This window comes from Nerophis ophidion, linkage group LG02 (assembly GCF_033978795.1).
Source record: "Nerophis ophidion isolate RoL-2023_Sa linkage group LG02, RoL_Noph_v1.0, whole genome shotgun sequence".
NCBI classification, from domain to species: Eukaryota; Metazoa; Chordata; class Actinopteri; order Syngnathiformes; family Syngnathidae; genus Nerophis; species Nerophis ophidion.
In genome coordinates, this window is record NC_084612.1 from 79,808,330 (window position 1) to 79,829,512 (window position 21,183).

Genomic DNA, 21,183 nt, shown 5'->3' on the forward strand with positions numbered 1-21,183 from the left:
GCTACAATCGGGCGGAAGGCAGGGTACACCCTGGACAAGTTGCCACCTCATCGCAGGGCCAACACAGATAGACAGACAACATTCACACTCACATTCACACACTAGGGCCAATTTAGTGTTGCCAATCAACCTATCCCCAGGTGCATGAAAGCCAAATATTTTAAAATGTATTTCCATGAAAGCCTTATATTATTTTTTTAACACTGAATACAACTAAATGCGTGCATTTTTAAGTAATGTCAACATTTCTGCAGTATAAGTCTCGTATTCTTTTTAATAACTTTTTTATTCTGAAGCTAACCAATAATAAAAAAAAATACTTCTTACCATTAATGTGCCTTCTTGAACAGATGCGTTAAAAAACAAATGGATGGATTAAAATGCAGGAGAATGTTTTGTATTTTGAACATTATTTTTAACTCCGATTACCAGTGAAAATATTAATTTCTTATCGTGTTAAGCAATGTCAGCTAAGATTAATCTGAGAGCCAGATGCATCCATCAAAAGAGCCACACCTGGCTCTCAACCCATAGGTTCGCGCCGCTGTCCTTTCTTACCGTCCCTGTTCCAGGAGGACGATGTCGGTCCAGCCCAGCTTGGCCAGGTGATACGCCACCGAGGTGCCCACCACCCCTCCTCCGCAGATCACCACCCGGGCCTGAGCGGGCAGCGGCAGCGGCTGGGGTGAGTCGCCGCTCGTGGCCATGCAGGCGGAGGACGTCCAGAGGCCCCTCCCTGCCCAGGTGTAGCCAGTGTGAGGGTGCAGCAGCCTGGGGAGCAGGACGGTAGGGGACAGAGCCCTGGAGCTCCGCACACAGGTGCACATGGCTGCGCTCTCGCTGCAAACAAACAACAACAAATTAGGCCTGGGCGATACATATCGATATACGCGATATATCGCGGGTTTGTCTCTGTGCGATGTTGAAAATGACTATATCGTGATATTCGAGTATACGTTCTCACGCAGTTGCTTTTAGCTGCTGGCATTACACTACAGGCTCTTCCCACTCTTTGTCGTCTCTTCTTCTCACAGAGACGTAAAACAAGCGCACCTTCTTACATATTTCACATACGTATACGCCAGGGGTGTCAAACTCAAATACAGAGTGGGCCAAAATTTTAGACTGAACAAAGCCGCGGGCCAAGGTTGAACAAATGAACCTTTTAATAGGGACCCAAACAAGTTTTGCATTGAATATTGAACGAGCAAGGCTTGTATAACTTTATAGTGACATGCAAAATCGATTTTCAAATATTGTAGCATCCCGGAAGAGTTAGTGCTGCAACGGCTTCTGGGTATTTGTTCTGTTGTGTTTATGTTGGGTTACGGTGTGGATGTTCTCCCTAAATGTGGTTGTCATTCTTGTTTGGGGTGGGTTCACAGTAGGGATGCACCGAAATTAAAATTTGTGGCCGAAGCCAAATAAAACTTATAAGCTTGGCCGAAGGCCGAATACCGAATAATGAATGCAGTTTTTCACAATTTTTTTTATATTGCATAAATAACCTAGAATAAATATTTAGACATGTTTTTCAAATAAAGTAATTTTTTATTGAATATTGACATTTTTTTGATATTCCAGTAGCCTTTACTTTTCAAAAAAAACACAACGTTTTTCATTTATATTGGGCCTTCAAACAAAACATGCATTCCAAAAAAAATTAAGTGCATTAAAGTGGATAAACCAACAACAAATGAATTATTGTCCTTTTGGCAAAAGTCTGCTTAGCCACAGTAGATATGCTAATAATGTAAACAGAAGGCTTAAGTAAATCTCAATTAAGTGTGTGCTTGTAACCTCATACACTTATACAGGTAGCCTACACAACAGGCTAATAATGTAAACAGAAGACCCACTAAATCTCAATTAAGTGTGTGCTTGTAACCTCATACACTTATACAGGTAGCCTACACAACAGGCTAATAATGTAAACAGAGGACCCACTAAATCTCAATTAAGTGTGTGCTTGTAACCTCATACACTTATACAGGTAGCCTACACAACAGGCTAATAATGTAAACAGAGGACCCACTAAATCTCAATTAAGTGTGTGCTTGTAACCTCATACACTTATACAGGTACACAACATATCCCAACGTCACCGCTTCACTGCACGTTGGTTGATTGCATCACCGCGTCAAAAAATTGCGTCACACGCCACTATTCGGCCTTGTTTTTAACTCATTCCACCGAAGGCCGAATGTGGCTTTTTTTGCCATATTCGGCCGAATATATTCGGTTACCGATTAATCGGTGCATCCCTAGTTCTCAGTGTGGCGCATATTTGTAACAGTGTTAAAGTTGTTTATACGGCCACCCTCAGTGTGACCTGTATGGCGGTTGACCAAGTATGCATTGCATTCACTTGTTTGTGTGTAAAGTCCGCATATAGTATGTGACTGGGCCGACACAATGATTGTATGGAGAAAAAGCGGACAAGACGACAGTTTGTAGAGGACCTTGAATGCAGTGCCTTTAAGGCACGTCCCCAATGATGTTGTTTGGGTGGAAATCGAGAGAAATTCGGGAGAATGGTTGCCCCGGATGATTTTCGGCAAGGGCACTGAAATTCGGGAGTCTCCCGGGAAAATCGGGAGGGTTGGTTGGTATGAGTATTAGCGGGTGAATGCTGTGTTATAATACCGGCGGGCCAGCTCTAATATTAATTTGATATTGCCTCAAGGGCCAAATTAAATTACACGGTGGGCCAAATTTGGCCCGGGGGCCAGAGTTTGACACCCATGGTATACGCCCTCACGGAGCAGAGAGGTAGCAGCATGGGTAACGTTAGCTATGGTGTAAGTGGTAATACGAGGGAGAGAAGGTGCGACTCTGTTAACAAATGAAGAAAGAATTAATTCCCATGAAAAACAGCAGGGGGTCCATCATCTGATGGTGGTTTGGCTTCATGTGGGAATATGTCGAACAACGAGTGTTGGGCAAAAGTGTTGCTACAAAAAGTAGTATTACTTCTAATATATAGCATAATTTGAAGTCACCTGCGAGAGAATGAAGAGTGCTTAAAACTCTGCATGTCAACAATTATATTCGGTGCCACACGCCCACACCATCAAAATATCGAGGCAAACCTTTTCAGATCGTATGAAAAAAATAGTTAACAACAGACGGAGATAACCTACCACATAGTGAAGGACATACACTATTTGATTTCCTATTATGCAGCTCATAGTTATTGAAATATCTTGAGTGACATCATGCACAAAAGTGCACTTTATTTGTTTTAAACTATTGTAGTGCCGTTTTGTACAAAAAGTGCACTTTAATTTAGTGTCGTCTTGATGTATCATCTTAGTGACATCATGCACAAAAGTGCACTCATAGCTTGTTTTAAAATGTCTCTGACATTCTTGCACTTTCGGTTTTGAAATGACATGAATGTTTGCAACACTGCTTAATAACTGTTTAATAAATACAGTTTTGCTAAACTGACTTAGTTGTAATTTCCTTCTCTGCATGAAAGTTTAAAATGAGCATATATTAATGCAGTATGAAAGGCCTACTGAAACCCACTACTACGCAGTCTGATAGTTTATATATCAATGATGAAATATTAACATTGCAACAGATGCCATTACTGCCTTTTTAGTTTACTAAATTGCAATTTTAAATTTCCCGGGAGTTTCGTCTTGAAAACGTTGTGTAATGATGACGTGTACGCAAGACGTCCCGGGTTTTTAGGAAGTATGAGCGCTGCGCACACACACAGCTAAAAGTCGTCTGCTTTAACGGCATAATTACACAGTATTTTGGAGAACTGTGTTGCTGAAGCTTTTGCAATTTGTTCAATTAATATTGGAGAAGTCAAAGTAGCAAGATGGAGTTGGGAAGCTTTAGCCTATAGCCACACAAACACACGGTGATTCCTTGTTTAAATTTCACTGAGTTGAAACTTTTCTATGGATCTCAGCGGACATGGGTCCCGGCCACTTGTCAACCAGAAGGTTTCGGTGCGAAAATTGTCGACTCCCCTGAGACACTGCGCGTCAACACCCGGCCGTGGACGTACACTTCCGACTATCAGGTACTGTTAAACTCACTAAAACACTAGCAACACAATAGATAGATAAGGGATTTCCCAGAATTATCCTCGTAAATGTCTCTAAAAACATATGAATCCGTCTCAATGCAACGCGATTGCAATCACGTTTTTTTTTTCTAGTCCATCGTTATCAATATCCTCAAACACAAATCTTTCATCCTCGCTCAAATTAATGGGGAAATTGTCGTTTGCTTGGTCCGAATAGCACTTTTTGTTGGAGGCTCCCATTAAAAACAATATGAATATGTGAGGAGCCCTCAACGGGTGACGTCATCGTCTGCGACTTACGTTAGAGGCGTGTTTTTTGTCCAGTTGCTAACTTTATCGTCGATGTTCTCTACTAAATCATTTCGGCAAAAATATGGCAATATCGCGGAATGATCAAGTATGACACACAGAATGGACCTGCTATCCCTGTTTAAATAAGAACATCTCATTTCAGTAGGCCTTTAACATTGTAACCATATAATCTCACTAAAACACTAGTAACACAATAAGCAGAAAAGGGATTTTCCGGAATTATCCTAGTAAATTTGTCTAATAACATCTGAATCGCTCCCAATGTATAGTCTTTTTTTTTGTTTTTTTTTCTAGTCCTTCACTCTCACTTTCCTCATCCACGAATCTTTCATCCTCACTCAAATTGATGGGGAAATTGTTGCTTTCTCTGCCCGAAACGCTGTCGCTGCTGGTGGAGATGATCGTAAACAATGTTCAGATGTGATGAACTCCACAACCCGTGACGTCACGCGCACATCGTCCGCTACAGGCAAGGCTTTTTCATTAGCAACCAAAAGTTGCGAACTTTATCGTGGATGTTCTCTACTAAATCCTTTCAGCAAAAATATGGCAATATCGTGGAATGATCAAGTATGACACATAGAATGGACCTGCTATCCCCGTTTAAATAAGAACATCTCATTTCAGTGGGCCTTTAACATTGTAACACATGCCAATATAGTGTTAGTTTGCTAAATTGCAATTTTAAATTTCACGCCGAAAAATCCTGCTGAAACGTCTCGGTATGCTGACGCGCGCGCGTGATGTTATGCATTGTAGAGGACATTTTGTTACAGCATCGTTCCCGGCTATAAGTCGTATTTTTTCATCGCATAATTCCACAGTATTCTGGACATCTGTGTTGCTGAATCTTTTGTAATTTGTTCAATGAACAATGGAGACATCAAAGAAGAAAGCTGTAGGTGGGAAGCGGCGTATTGCGGCCGCCTTTAACAACACAAACACAGCCGGTGTTTCATTGATTACATTCCCGAAGGATGACAGTGAAGCTTTAATATGGAACAGAGCGGTCAATTGAACACGGTTGGATTGGACCACACACACAAAGTACAGTGTAATATGCAGCGATCAATTCGAAAGATCGTGTTTCGAAGAGGGTCCCTTACGAAGGGCAGGGATGGGCATCGCCACCACCCGTCGACTGGTGCTGAAGAGAGGTGCGGGCCGACTACCATGGCATAGTGGGTAGAGCGGCCGCGCCAGAAACCTGAGGGTTGCAGGTTTGCTTCCCACCTATTGACATCCAAATCGCTGCCGTTGTGTCCTTGGGCAGGACACTTCACCCTTGCCCCCGGTGCCGCTCACACTGGTGAATGAATGATTGGTGTTGGTCGGAGGGGCCGTTGGCGCAAACTGGCAGCCACGCTTCCGTCAGTCTACCCCAGGGCAGCTGTGGCTACTGATGTAGCTTACCACCACCAGGTGTGAATGAATGATGGGTTCCAACTTCTCTGTGAGCGCTTTGAGTATCTACCAATAGAAAACCGCGATATAAATCTAATCCATTATTATTATTATTATTGTACAAGTACGACCATATAATCTCACTAAAACACTAGTAACACAATAAGCAGATAAGGGATTTTCCAGAATTATCCTAATAAATTTGTCTAATAACATCTGAATTGCTCCCAATGTATAGTCGGTTTTTTGTTTTTTTTTCTAGTCCTTCACTCTCACTTTCCTCATCCACGAATCTTTCATCCTCGCTCAAAGTGATGGGGAAATCGTCGCTTTCTCGGTCCGCATCGCTCTCGCTGCTGGTGGAGATGATTGTAAACAATGTTCAGATGTGAGGAGCTCCACAACCCGTGACGTCACGCGCACATCGTCCGCTACAGGCAGGGCTTTTTTATTAGCGACCAAAAGTTGCGAACTTTATCGTGGATGTTCTCTACTAAATCCTTTCAGCAAAAATATGGCAATATCGCGGCATGATCAAGTATGACACATAGAATGGACCTGCTATCCCCGTTTAAATAAGAAAATCTCATTTCAGTGGGCCTTTAACATTGTAACACATGCCAATATAGTGTTAGTTTACTAAATTGCAATTTTAAATTTCGCGCCGAAAAATCCTGCTGAAACGTCTCGGTATGCTGACGCGTGCGCGTGATGTCACGCATTGTAGAGGACATTTTGTTCCAGCATCGTTCCCGGCTATAAGTCGTCTGTTTTCAACGCATAATTCCACAGTATTCTGGACTTCTGTGTTGCTGAATCTTTTGCAATTTGTTCAATGAATGATGGAGACATCAAAGAAGAAAGCTGTAGGTGGGAAGCAGTGTATTGCGGCCGCCTTTAACAACACAAACACAGCCGGTGTTTCATTGTTTACATTCACAAAAGATGACAGCGAAGCTTTAATATGGAGCAGAGCGGTCAATCAAACACGGTTAGAATTGGACCACACACACAAAGTACAGTGTATGATGCAGCGATCATTTCGAAAGATCGTGTTTCGAAGAGGGTCCCTTACGAAGGGCAGAGATGGGCATCGCCACCACCCGTCGACTGGTGCTGAAGAGAGGTGCGGGCCGACTACCATGGCATAGTGGTTAGAGCGGCCGCGCCAGAAACCTGAGGGTTGCAGGTTCGCTTCCCACCTATTGACATCCAAATGGCTGCCGTTGTGTCCTTGGGCAGGACACTTCACCCTTGCCCCCGGTGCCGCTCACACTGGTGAATGAATGATTGGTGTTGGTCGGAGGGGCCGTTGGCGCAAACTGGCAGCCACGCTTCCGTCAGTCTACCCCAGGGCAGCTGTGGCTACTGATGTAGCTTACCACCACCAGGTGTGAATGAATGATGGGTTCCAACTTCTCTGTGAGCGCTTTGAGTATCTACCAATAGAAAACCGCGATATCAATCTAATCCATTATTATTATTATTATTGTACAAGTACGACCATATAATCTCACTAAAACACTAGTAACACAATAAGCAGATAAGGGATTTTCCAGAATTATCCTAATAAATTTGTCTAATAACATCTGAATCGCTCCCAATGTATAGTCGGTTTTTTTGTTTTGTTTTTCTAGTCCTTCACTCTCACTTTCCTCATCCACAAATCTTTCATCCTCGCTCAAATTGATGGGGAAATCGTCGCTTTCTCGGTCCGAGTCGCTCTCGCTTCTGGTGGAGATGATTGTAAACAATGTTCGGATGTGAGGAGCTCCACAACCCGTGACGTCACGCGCACATCGTCCGCTACAGGCAAGGCTTTTTCATTAGCGACCAAAAGTTGGGAACTTTCTCGTCGATGTTCTCTACTAAATCATTTCGGCAAAAATATGGCAATATCGCGGAATGATCAAGTATGACACATAGAATGGACCTGCTATCCCCGTTTAAATAAGAAAATCAACGCACCACATTATTGGGCATGTGCACTCCTAAAAAGGAGGGCGAAATGCAAATTCCTAGTACCGGTATATTTTAGTCAACCACGTGACTTATTTTGCAACTTTAACTTACAAAAGTCCTTCAGATGCCATAAATGTGAGCCAGGAGCTTTGTTGACAACATCGCCGCAGCTGACAACTCGCTTCAGCCCGCACATGACCTCAGTCCAGTGCTGATAAATGATTTGCTTTTTAAGTTAATTCTCTGCTGGATTTATTCACGTGTCGCCATCTTTTTTGTTGACTTTTAGCAGCCCACTGGCAGCTAGCGATGCTAGCATGCTATGCTAACTCCAAGCTAGCAACAATGTCCAACGTCAAACTTCAAAGTCTTTTCACAAAAATAATAACAAAAAGGCACTTACTTGTTTTAGTCGAGTCGCGTTCAGATTGCCGTGAGAGTCATGACTAGTCAGTGGTCGGTCCTTGGGACGGAGGAAACTCTTGTTTGGCTACAAGCAGCCGTCAGTCTCTACCATGAAAAGCTAAGGGTGATATTGGCAATCGCTACTTCCGGCAGCCTTCAAAACAAAAGCTGCGTTTTGCATGACAGGAAATATGCCGACGATGTGTACTGCTAGCTTTATATTGAAATAAAAGCCATTATTCTATTACAGTGGTTATTTTTTTTTGTGTGTGTGTTGTCCAGCTTCTCATAAGAGTAACATAAAGGCATTGTATCAATTATATTGTATCAGCTATAAGGATTATTCATAAAGTAGATTACTTAGAAGACACTAACATTTTATTTATTAACTCTGGACTATTGAAACTACAGGAGCTAGTAAAGCTACAGACATTGTGTGTCATGTTTAAGGCTAGAAGTAAAACATTACCAGTAAATTTACAAAAAAAAATGTTTGTCATCACTTCTGAGAATACAGAGCATAGAAGAAAAGGTCATTTCAAACAACAATATTCAAGGACAACTTTAAAACAAATGTGTACATCAGTGGTGGGGGTAAAATTGTGGAATTCTCTTTACGACGAGATAAAAAACTGTAAAAATATATTCCAATTGAAAAAAATATATAAAGATAGAACAAAAAGATCATATGGACAGCCATAAGTGTTTATATTTTGTTTTTTATTTATTATTTTACTCATTTATTGTCTGGTTTTGTATTTGCTCTGTATCATTCCGTGAGGTGTATATTATATTATTACTATTATTTTCTTGGTTTGGTTTATACTTTAAGAAGTTTTGCACTTGTTGTGTTTTTTGTTTTTGATTGTTTCATTACATTTGGGATATATGTGTCGGCTTAAATGATATTCATGAAGTAAGATAATGTTTTATGTCAAAGGGGGCAGGAAATTATAAGATTATCTTCATCCTGCTCCTTCTCAGGAATTGTGTGAATTTAAATTGTATAATTGTGATATCATTATTCATCGTTCTAAATGCACATCAATGAATGAGATAAATAAAAATGAAATGAAATCATATAGTTGATGTAGACGCCCGTATCGGCTGTTCAGATATTACTTTACAAAAGAGAAGTGTAGGATATTTCTCTTGTTGCCTTATTTGAATTTGACTTTAATAAATGTATTTATATTATCATTTGGTGCAGCCAGAGCAGGAGGGGATAGAAAGAGAAAAAAAGAGGAAGACAGAGGGGGAAATTGTGGGGATAAGAGGGGGATTAGTCAGAGAGACAAAAACAACAACAGCAAAAACAACAATAACAACAAAAACAATAGAACAACACCAGCACATACGATATGTACAAATATGATCCTAAAAGTGATAGCAAAGAAGCAGTTAGTGAAATAAATCATAATAAATAAATGACAATGAGCATTTTTACACTACAACTGGAGCAATACAAATACCAATAGAAAAAGCGCTATTGATCATGAACAATACCAATAGTTTACCGCTATTATCAACAATACAGTTGTTCAAATGCAACAATATGTATACATAATGATAACAAGAGAGATTAAAAGAAAAAAAAAAAGAATACCGAAATATGGAGGGGAAGAGAGAGAGACAACCTATATTAATCTTGTAGATTGTTATAGTAACAATGGGTTAAGCTTTGTCAGTGTGCCATGTGTTACTCAGTTTCCCCTAGGCCAGGGGTCGGGAACCTTTTTGGCTGAGACAGCAAAAAAGCCAAATATTTTAAAATATATTTCCGTAAGAGCCATATAATATTTTTTTTAACACTGAAAACAACTAGACAAACCTTTAACTGTTTGACAACCAAATGTGTTCTTCGGTATTTATTGCTAAGAGTATTTAGAATAATACCTTGTAATCACATTTCTAGTTATTTGTTATTTGTGTATGTATGTATGTATATATATATATATATATATATATATATATATATATATATATATATATATATATATATATATATATGTATGTATATATACACATATACATATATATATATATATATATATATATACATATAAATATAGAAATAGAAATGTGGATTATTTCAGATTTATATATATATATAAAAAAAATTTTGGATTCATATATATATATGTATTAATATACAGTGTGTATAGATATATACATATATATAAACACAAATAAAATGAAGTGTATGTATGTATGTATGTATATGTATGTATATATATATATATATATATATATATATATATATATATATATATGTACGTGTGTGTGTACACACAAATAACTAGAAATGTGGATAATTTCAGATTCATATATATATATATATATATATATATATATATATATATATATATATATATATATATATATATGTGAGGTCATGAAAAATACAGAGGTTGTATCATCCCCACAAGCCTGTTTTGCAGGTTTTTTGTATATATACACAAATAACTAGAAATTTGCATAATTGCACATATATATGTGTGTATATATATATATATATGTGTATATATATATATATATATATATATTCCGTGTGTGTACACACAAATAACTAGAAATGTGGATAATTTTTTTAATTTTATATATATATAAATATATATATATATATACACACACACATATATATATACATGTATATATATATACATGTATACATTTTTTATACATATGTATACAGTATATATATACTGAGTGTATACATTATGTATATACATATATTATTTGTTATTTTGATATGTGCACACATATAAACAAAATTTGTTTCATATTTACATAGTAAAATGTAAATTATATGTATTATACATGGACAATTATTCCAAAGACATTATTTACACTGAGAACAAAACACACCCCGAGACACATGAATTATTTGCTGCATGACAAGTCACACAAATAACAAATAATAAACTAGATGTATTTATTGGTTTCCAATTCCCATATATACACACAAAAAGAAACCACAAGTGACAGTTAAAATACCAAACATCACTTAAGTACTGTACACAGTTCTCATTAGCATAAAAGCATGATTGTTGAAATGATAAACTCTCCACTGTTTGACCTGTATAAATAATCAATATGAGTATATGTCATAATTACTGGTGTCCACTAATAACACAATTAACATGATGAATACATTTTAGTGGTGTTTCCATCAGTAACAGGAGCCATTCTGCACCTGTCAAAACAAAGGGGATGTTTTTTTTCTACCACTGGATGGCAGTAGAGTACAGAAAAGGCTATCAGTGGCCATTCTATATTGGGGCAAACAAGTGTAGAAAAGCACATTTTATTATGTATTCTTTTGCATGATAAAGAAAAGTGACTTAATGACACAATTGGCGTGTATCTGTCTGACTACTTCCTGTCGGTCTAAGTCTATGTCTCTAATAAAATGTCTATTTTTGATGACTTATGTTGTGATATTTACTTACTGGCCCCTACTTTGCAGTATCACCCACCATGGTGGTGCGTTCCATTTACATTAGCAGTCGGGGCTGGGAATCCATGACACCAGTGGTTCTTCATTATTTTATGTCACGCCCCCCCCCAAACTGAGGAATATATTTTTTTCACGACCCCCCACTGACATTAATTATTTTTTATCTGTTTGTGTCAAGATAGTTCTTTGCTAACACTAAAGATGCTTTTGCCTCTCACGCCCCTCTTCCCTGACACCTCAAACCCCCCCCCCCCCCCCACCCCAGGGGGCCCTACCCCACTCCCACCTAGTACCAACCTCGTCGCGTCCGTTGTGTCCTGAGCAAGACACTTCACCCTTGCTCCTGATGGGTGCTGGTTGGCGCCTTGCATGGCAGCTCCCTCCATCAGTGTGTGAATGTGTGTGTGAATGGGTAAATGTGGAAGTAGTGTCAAAGCGCTTTGAGTACCTTGAAGGTAGAAAAGCGCTATACAAGTACAACCCATTTATTTACATTAAAGGGGCTCAAAATTCGATACATCATGGGGATAGAATTTTTTCACGCCCCCCTGAAATGAATTTTTACATATCTGTATGTGTCAAGATAAACGTTATTGCCTCTCACGCCCCACCAGGGAGATTTTTTGGGGGGGGAGACAGAGCTTTTTTTGACCCCCCCCCCCCTCAAAATAAATGTTTATATTATGTATGTGACAAGATATATGCTATTACGCTATTGCCTCTCACGCCCCCCTCCCCCCGGCCTGCCCCACCAATTAAGAAGCACTACATTAAATGGGCTCAAAATTCGATATATCCTGTGGACAGAATTGTTTCACGCCCCCCCTGAAAGGAATGTTTACTTATCTGTATGTGTCAAGATAAACGTTATTGCCTCTCACGCCCCTCCAGGGAGATTTTTTGGGGGGGAGACAGAAATTAATTCCAGCCCCCCCCCCCCCCCCCACTCAAAGTAAATGTTTATATATGTGTATGTGACAAGATATGTGCTATTACGCTATTGCCTCTCACGCCCCCCTCCCCCTGGCCTGCCCCACCAATTAAGAAGCACTACATTAAAGGGGCTCAAAATTCGATATATCATGGGGACAGAATTTTTTCACGCCCCCCCCTGAAAGGAATGTTTACTTATCTGTATGTGTCAAGATCAACGTTATTGGCTCTCACGCCCCTCCAGGGAGATTTTTGGGGGGGAGGCAGACATTTTTTTGAGCCCCCCCCCCCCCCACCCCTCAAAGTAAATGTTTATATATCTGTACGTGACAAGATATATGCTATTACGCTATTGCCTCTCACGCCCCACCTCCCCCCTGGCCTGCCCCACCAATTAAGAAGCACTACATTAAAGGGGCTCAAAATTCAATATATCATGGGGACAGAATTTTTTCACGCCCCCCCAAATTAATGTTTACTTATCTGTATGTGTCAAGATAAACGTTATTGCCTCTCACGCCCCTCCAGGGAGATTTTTTTGGGGGGAGATACAGAACTTTTTTCGAGCCCCCACCCCCCTCAAAGTAAATGTTTATATTATGTATGTGAAAAGATATATGCTATTACTCTACTGCCTCTCACGCCCCCTCCCCCTGGCCTGCCCCACCAATTAAGAAGCACTACATTGAAGGGGCTCAAAATTCGATACATCATGGGGACAGAATTGTTTCACGCCCCCCCCCCCCCCCTGAAAGGAATGTTTACTTATCTGTATGTGTCGAGATGAACGTTATTGCCTCTCACGCCCCTCCAGGGAGATTTTTTGGGGGGGGAGACAGAAATTATTTCGAGCCCCCCCCCCCCCACTCAAAGTAAATGTTTATATATGTGTATGTGACAAGATATATGCTATTACGCTATTTCCTCTCACGCCCTCCCTCCCCCTGGCCTGCCCCACCAATTAAGAAGCACTACATTATAAAGGGGCTCAAAATTCAATATATCATGGGGACAGAATTTTTTTCACGCCCCCCTGAAAGGAATGTTTACTTATCTGTATGTGTCAAGATAAACGTTATTGCCTCTCACGCCCCTCCAGGGAGATTTTTTTTGGGGGGGGAGACAGAAATTTTTTCGAGCCCCCCCCCCCCCTCAAAGTAAATTTTTATATATCTGTATGTGACTAGATATATGCTATTACGCTATTGCCTCTCACGCCCCCCTCCCCCTGGCCTGCCCCACCAATTAAGAAGCACTACATTAAAGGGGTTCAAAATTCAATATATCATGGGGACAGAATTTTTTCACTCTTCCCTGAAATTAATGTTTACTTATCTGTATGTGTCAAGATAAACGTTATTGCCTCTCACGCCCCTCCAGGGGAGGAGGGCCACTCCACCAATTAAGAAGAACTACCTTAAACGGGCTAACGGTTAGATTTTCTGGGGGGACAGAAGTTTTTCCGAGCCCCCCGTCCCCCCGAAGTCAATGTTAATTTATCTGTATGTGACAAGATATATGCCATTGCCTCTCACGCCCCCCCCCCCAATTTACTGGCCCCTACTTTGCAGTATCACCCACAGTGGTGGTGTGTTCCATTTACATTAGATGTATCTTGGGATCGATGGATGGATTTAGTCTTATACTGAGAAGTCATAATTCCGACTTCCCAGTACAAATGGAACGCACCGTCAGTCTAGTTTGTACACAAAACTTACTTCCTGTTTACGTTCTGGCAACCAATTAGAGAAGAGAATGATGCCACGTGGTTGCTGGCGATGCATTTGGGTCTGCTTGTATTTAAAAAAAATCCAAAGTTAGATTTAGTCTCGTGCTGGAAAAGTCATGAATTCCGACTTCCTAGTACAAATGGAACGCACCATCAGTGTAGTTGGTACACAATATCTACTTCCTGTTTACGTTCTGGTGACCAATAAGAGAGGAGAATGATGCCAGGTGGCTGTGGTGATGCATTTGGGTCTACTTGGATTTTTGTAAATTCAAAGTTAGATTTGGTCTCGTATTGGGAAGTCATGAATTCCGACTTCCTAGTACAAATGGAACGCACCATCAGCGTAGTTGGTACACAATATCTACTTCCTGTTTACGTTCCGGCGACCAATAAGAGAGGAGAATGATGCCACGTGGCTGTGGTGATGCATTTGGGTGTGCTTTGATTTTTGTAAATTCAAAGTTAAATTTGGTCTCGTACTGGGAAGTCGTAAATTCCGACTTCCCAGTCCAAATGGAACGCACCGTCAGTCTAGTTTGTAAACAAAACATACTTCCTGTTTATGTTCTGGCGACCAATAAGAGAAGAGAATGATGCCATGTGGTTGGTGGTGATGCATTTGTGTCTACTTGGATTTTTTTTAACTCCAAAGTTAGATTTAGTCTTGAATTGGGAAGATGGAAAATACTGACTTTCAAGAACAAATAGAACGCACCATCAGTTAAGTTTGTTCACAAAACCTACTTCCTGTTTACATTCTGGCGACCAGTAAGAGAAGAGAATGATGCCACGTGGTTGGTGCCGATGAATTTAGATCTGCTTGGATTTTTGTAAATTCAAAGTTGGCTTGGGACAAGCGGTAGGAAATGGATGGATGGGTGGATTTAGTCTTTTACTGAGAAGTCGTAAAGTCCGACATCCCAGTACAAATGGATTGCACCGTCAGCCTAGTTTGTATACAAAACCTAGAGAAAGAGAACTATGCCGCAGAGATGATGCATTTGGGTCTGCTTGGATTTTTGTACATTCAAAGTTAGATTTAGTGGTGAATTCCTACGTCCCAGTGCACATGGAACGCACCGTCGGTCTAGTTGGTACACATACCTACTTCCTGTTTACGTTCGGGCGACCAATTAAAGAGAATGATGCCACGTAGTTGCTGGCGATGCATTTGGGTCTGCTAGTATTTAAAAAAAATCCAAAGTTACATTTAGTCTCGTACTGGAAAGGTCATGAATTCCGACTTCCTAGTATAAATTGAACGCACCATGAGTCTAGTTGGTACACATACCTACTTCCTGTTTACGTTCGGGCGACCAATAAGAGAGGAGAATGATGCCACGTGGCTGTGGCGATGCATTTGAGTCTGCTTGGATTTTTGTAAATTCAGTGTTAGATTAGTCTTGTACTGGAAAGTGGTAAATTCCGAACGCATCATCAGTCTAGTTTGTACACAAAACCTATTTCCTGTTTATGTTCTGGTGACCAATAAGAGAGGAGAAGGATGTGGATTTTGTGGGTTCTTCCGAGGATGTCGTAGTTGTAATGGTTTGTACAGTTCTTTGAGACATTTGTGATTTAGCGCTATATAAATAAACATTGATTGATTGATTGATGCCGCGTGGTTGGTGGCGATGCATTTGGGTCTGCTTGGATTTTTGTGTAAAAATAGGCCAAAGCTGTGGGCGGTAAATAGAGTTTACAAAGCAACCTACAGTACGTATAATATGCATTAAGAAGTACTTGTAAGTACTACATAAATCAAGTACAGGCACTAAATGAGAAGAAGAGCGCTGCGGCGTAAACGCAGCCTAAGCTAAGGAAGAGGAAAGTGAAACCGTGGCTGTGCTAGACTTGGTTGTGTTGGCTGAGCTCGTCCGACACGCTGTTGAACTCTGTGGAGCGGGCGCTCATGCCCAGGTACTGTTTGAGGAACTCGCTGACGCGTTTTTGGTTGTTCCACTTGCGCGCCGACTTGCGGATGCCGATGAAGCCGCCGTACCTCTTCTGGTACGACCGGGCCGGCGCCATCAGCTTCTTGTAGCCGTGCCTGCCCTTCACGAAGCCGCCGAACCTCTTGGAGACGCTCGGGGCGCTGGCGTCGTACTCGTCCTCCGGGGAGAGAGCGTCGTCGGTGACACCGCTCACGGCGCTCTCGTCCAGGCCGAGCGCCCGGGTCACGTGACGGAACCTCCGCAGGGCAAACGGCAGAGCGTCGCCCTCCTCTTCGTTCTCTTCATCCTCGTCCTGTGCAGGAAAGAAGGCCTCCACCTCCTCCTCGGATCTTTTGGGCAACGATTGAGGCGACAAGGAACCTTGGCACACGTCCCAGGATGACCCTGGGGAGGCGCCGGCTTCACACTCAAAGAGACACTCCTAAAAAGAAAAGACATCAATGTACAAACCCCGTTTCCATATGAGTTGGGAATTTGTGTTTGATGTAAATATAAACTGAATACAATGATTTGCAAATCCTTTTCAACCCATATTCAGTTGAATGCACTACAAAGACAACATATTTGATGTTCAAACTGATAAACATTATTTTTTTTGCAAATAATAATTAACTTAGAATTTCATGGCTGCAACACATGCCAAAGTAGTTGGGAAAGGGCATGTTCACCACTGTGTTACATCACCTTTTCTTTTAACAACACTCAATAAACGTTTGGGAACTGAGGATACTAATTGTTGGAGCTTTGAAAGTGGAATTCTTTCCCATTCTTGTTTTATGTAGAGCTTCAGTCCTTCAACAGTCCGGGGTCTCCGCTGTCGTATTTTACGCTTCATAATGCGGCACACATTTTCAATGGGGGACGGGTCTGGACTGCAGGCGGGCCAGGAAAGAACCCGCACCCTTTTTTTTACAAAGTCACGCTGTTGTAACACGTGCTGAATGTGGCTTGGCATTGTCTTGCTGAAATAAGCAGGGGCGTCCATGATAACGTTGCGTGGATGGCAACATATGTTGCTCCAAAACCTGTATGGACCATTCAGCATTAATGGTGCCTTCACAGATGTGTAAGTTACCCACCCCCATACCATCACGGATGCTGCTTTTCAACTTTGCGCCTAGAACAGTCCGGATGGTTCTTTTCTTCTTTGTCCCGAAGGACACAATGTCCACAGTTTCCAAAAACAATTTGAAACGTGGACTCGTCAGACCACAGATCACTTTTAAACTTTGAATCAGTCCATCCTGTGGACGGGACTCTCGCTGCTGTCTTGGATCCGCTTTGAACTGAACTCTCGCGGCTGTGTTGGAGCCACTATGGATTGAACTTTCACAGTAGTGAAGTGAATTATATTTATATAGCGCTTTTCTCTAGTGACTCAAAGCGCTTTACATAGTGAAACCCAATATCTAAGTTACATTTAAAGCAGTGTGGGTGGCACTGGGAGCAGGTGGGTAAAGTGTCTTGCCCAAGGACACAACGGCAGTGACTAGGATGGCGGAAGCGGGAATCGAACCTGCAACCCTCAAGTTGCTGGCACGGCCACTCTACCAACCGAGCTATGCCGTCCCGTATCATGTTAGACCCGCTCGACATCCATTGCTTTCGGGGGAGGGGGGGTTGCCCACATCTGAGGTCCTCTCCAAGGTTTCTAATAGTCAGCATTGTCACTGGCGTCCCACTGGATGTGAATTCTCCCTGCCCACTGGGTGTGAGTTTTCCTTGCCCTTTTGTGGGTTCTTCCGAGGATGTTGTAGTCGTAATGGTTTGTGCAGTCCTTTGAGACATTTGTGATTCTGGACTATATAAATAAACATTGATTGATTGATTGATTGATCATAGATGAGCTTGGGCTCAGCGAAGCCGGCGACGTTTCCCGGGTGTTGTTGATAAATGGCTTTGGCTTTGCATAGTAGAGTTTTAACTTGCACTTACAGATGCAGCGACCAACTGTAGTGACTGACAGTGGCTTTCTGAAGTGTTCCTGAGCCCATGTGGTGATATCCTTTACACGCTGATGTCGTTTTTTTGATGCAGTACCGCCTGAGGGATGGAAGGTCCGTAATATCATGGCTTACATGCAGTGATTTCTCCAGATTCTCTGAACCTTTTGATGATATTACGGACCGTAGATGGTGAAATCCCTAAATTCCTCGCAATAGCTGCTTGAGAAATGTTGTTCTTAAAGAATCAACTCATGCATTTGTTCACAAAGTGGTGACCCTCGCCCCGTACTTGTTTGTGAATGACTTTACATTTCCTGGAAGCTGCTTTCATACCCAATCATAGCACCCACCTGTTTCCCAATTAGCCTGCACACCTGTGGGGGATGTTCCAAATAAGTGTTTGACGAGCATTCCTCAACTTTCTCAGTCTTTTTTGCCACTCGTGCCAGCTTTTTCGAAACATGTCGCAGGCATCCAATTCCAAATGAGCTGGTATTTGTTTAAAAAATAATAACGTTTCTCAAGTTTGAACGTTAAATATCTTGTCTTTGGAGAAAAGGATTAGAAAATAGTTTTATTCTGTTTTTATTTACCATTTACACAACTTCCCTGGTTTTGGGTGTTTCAAAAGAATAAAAAAAAAATGGACGATCGCATACTTGTCGTTGTATTTCGGCCCAAATGTGCCTAATAAAAATATCCAGCTATTGTAGTAACTTAAATATATTCATTGAAGTATTTGACTCAGATAAAACACAGTAGATGATTATGTCGCTTTTTTTATTTATTTATTTTTTTTCATCCCCCTCTTCATGCCGTCATACGTCTTTTCGTGCGTTTGGCTCCCGAATCAACTAGTCACGACAAATTAAAACTCAAATGCCAAGAGGCTAATTTGTTGAGTCACAGAGAAGACGGGGGAAGGGAGGGTTCCCTCTTATCGGCAAATACAAATTAATTTTCATTAAGAAAAGCCCTCCTCTTTACTTTTTTATTCTATTTTTTATTTTTTTTTCCACTATTTAAATGGCCCCTTCACCTCATTTTAACGCGAACAAGCGTCCACTGCAGTGGACATTCAGAGGTGTGTGTGTGTGTGTGTGTGTGTGTGTGCGTGTGTGTGTGTGTGTGTGTGTGCTGCCTCACCATGGTGTTGAAGGTGAGCTGTTTGGGCAGGATGTGACCCGCAGGACAGGCAGTCATCCTGGCAGTCGGCATTTGCGGCGTCACACACCCAAAGCAGCAGCAGCGCCACCACCGTCTTCATCGTCCCACCGTCTGCAGCAAACACACAAATTATTTAAAAAAAAAATGTACATTTCAGTACGCTGACGGCGCTCGTTTTAATAAACAATCTTCAGGATAAAAAAATAAATTACAACCTGCATCTAAAATAGCAATAGACTGCAGTTCGTTCCGTTGTTGCTAGGCAGAATACGTCCGGTATGCCATATTATAGACCACACTTTTTCCGCTAAGGGCCACAGATTGACAAATCAAAGGATTTGGGGCCATAAGCAGGGGCGTCCATGATAGCGTTGCTTGGATGACAACATATGTTGCTTCAAACCTGTATGGACCTTTCAGCATTAATTGGTGCCTTCACAGATGTGTAAGTTACCCATGCCTTGGGCACTAATACACCCCCATACCATCACAGATGCTGGCTTTTCAACTTTGCGCCTATAGCAATCCGAATGGTTATTTTCTCTTTGTTCCGGAGGACACCACGTCCTCTGTTTACAAATATAATTTAAAATGTGGACTCGTCAGACCTCAGAACACCTTTCACTTTGCATCAGTCCATCTTAGATGGGCTCGAGCCCAGCCAAGCCGGCGGCGTTTCCGGGTGTTGTTGATAAATGGGTTCGGCTTCGCATAGTAGAGTTTTATAGTGGAGTTTTAACTTGCACTTACAGATGTAGCGACCAACTGTACTTACTGACAGTGGTTTTATGAAGTGTTCCTGATCCCATGTGGTGATATCCTTTACACACCGATGTCGGATGTTGGAAGAACGGCATCAGCTGTTGCGTGTGGCGAGCAAGAGTCCAAGACTGAATGTAAAAAAGAGGCGGGCATATATAGGGAGATAAATAATCAAGGGCAGGTGCGCGGGATCAAAGCAGAGACAGGTGACACTAAATGGGTAACTATGACAACGGAAACAAAACCAGGAAGTGCCACAAAGAACTGAGGGAGACAAATATTAGACAGAATGTGATAAACGGAACCAAAAACAGAATATGCCATGATCCAAGACGTGGATCATGACAGTTCCTGAGCCCATGTGGTGATATCCTTTACACACTGATGTCGGTTTTTGATGCAGTACCGCCTGAGGGATCAAAAGTCCGTAATATCATCGCTTACGTGCAGTGATTTCTCCAGATTCTCTGAACTTTTTGATGGTTTTACGGACCGTAGATGGTAAAATCCCTACATTCCTTGCTATAGCTCGTTGAGAAATGTTGTTCTAAAACGGCTTGAAAATTTGCTTACAAAGTGGTGACCCTCGCCCCATCTTTGTTTGTATTTTTTGGGGAAGCTGTTTTTATACCCAATCATGGCATCCACCTGTTCCCAATTAGCCTGCACACCTGCGGATTGTTCCATATAAGTGTTTGATGAGCATTCCTCAACTTTATCAGTATTTATTGCCACCTTTCCCAACTTCTTTGTCACGTGTTGCTGGCATCAAATTATAAAATTAATGATTATTTGCCAAAAAAAATAAAAACAATTTTATCAGTTTGAACATCAAATATGTTGTCTTTGTAGCATATTCAACCGAATATGGCTTGAAAAGGATTTGCAAATCATTGTAGTCTGTTTATATTTACATCAAACACAATTTTCCCACTCATATGGAAACAGGGTTTGTAAATTATAACTGCACTTTGCCTGCCATCTCTGCATCCTTGGGTCCAGACCAACAACACCCGAATCCGAAAGACGAACAACTACGGAAGTTTCTTAGAGAAGGAAACTATCACGACTGTGGCTTACTTGATACACATTAA

General features: G+C 41.3%; 2 protein-coding genes across 2 annotated transcripts in view; both read right to left on the reverse strand.

Moving 5' to 3' along the window:
• The window catches only part of pdpr (pyruvate dehydrogenase phosphatase regulatory subunit), a 57,243-nt gene extending 48,976 nt beyond the window's left edge, over positions 1-8,267 (reverse strand). Inside the window, exons 1-2 of the mRNA XM_061892212.1 lie at positions 8,133-8,267; positions 559-840 (exon numbers count right to left, since the gene is read on the reverse strand). Coding sequence (XP_061748196.1) covers positions 559-827 — 269 coding nt within the window. The 5' untranslated portion in view covers positions 828-840; positions 8,133-8,267. The remainder of the gene's footprint in view (positions 1-558; positions 841-8,132) is intronic.
• A 5,234-nt stretch (positions 8,268-13,501) lies between these two features.
• On the reverse strand, positions 13,502-19,427 carry pnoca (prepronociceptin a). The gene is given in 3 exon segments (XM_061875008.1): positions 13,502-16,635; positions 19,307-19,339; positions 19,341-19,427. Coding segments are annotated over 3 exon segments (648 nt in total). The 3' UTR covers positions 13,502-16,107.
• Between the last annotated feature and the right edge of the window lie 1,756 nt (positions 19,428-21,183).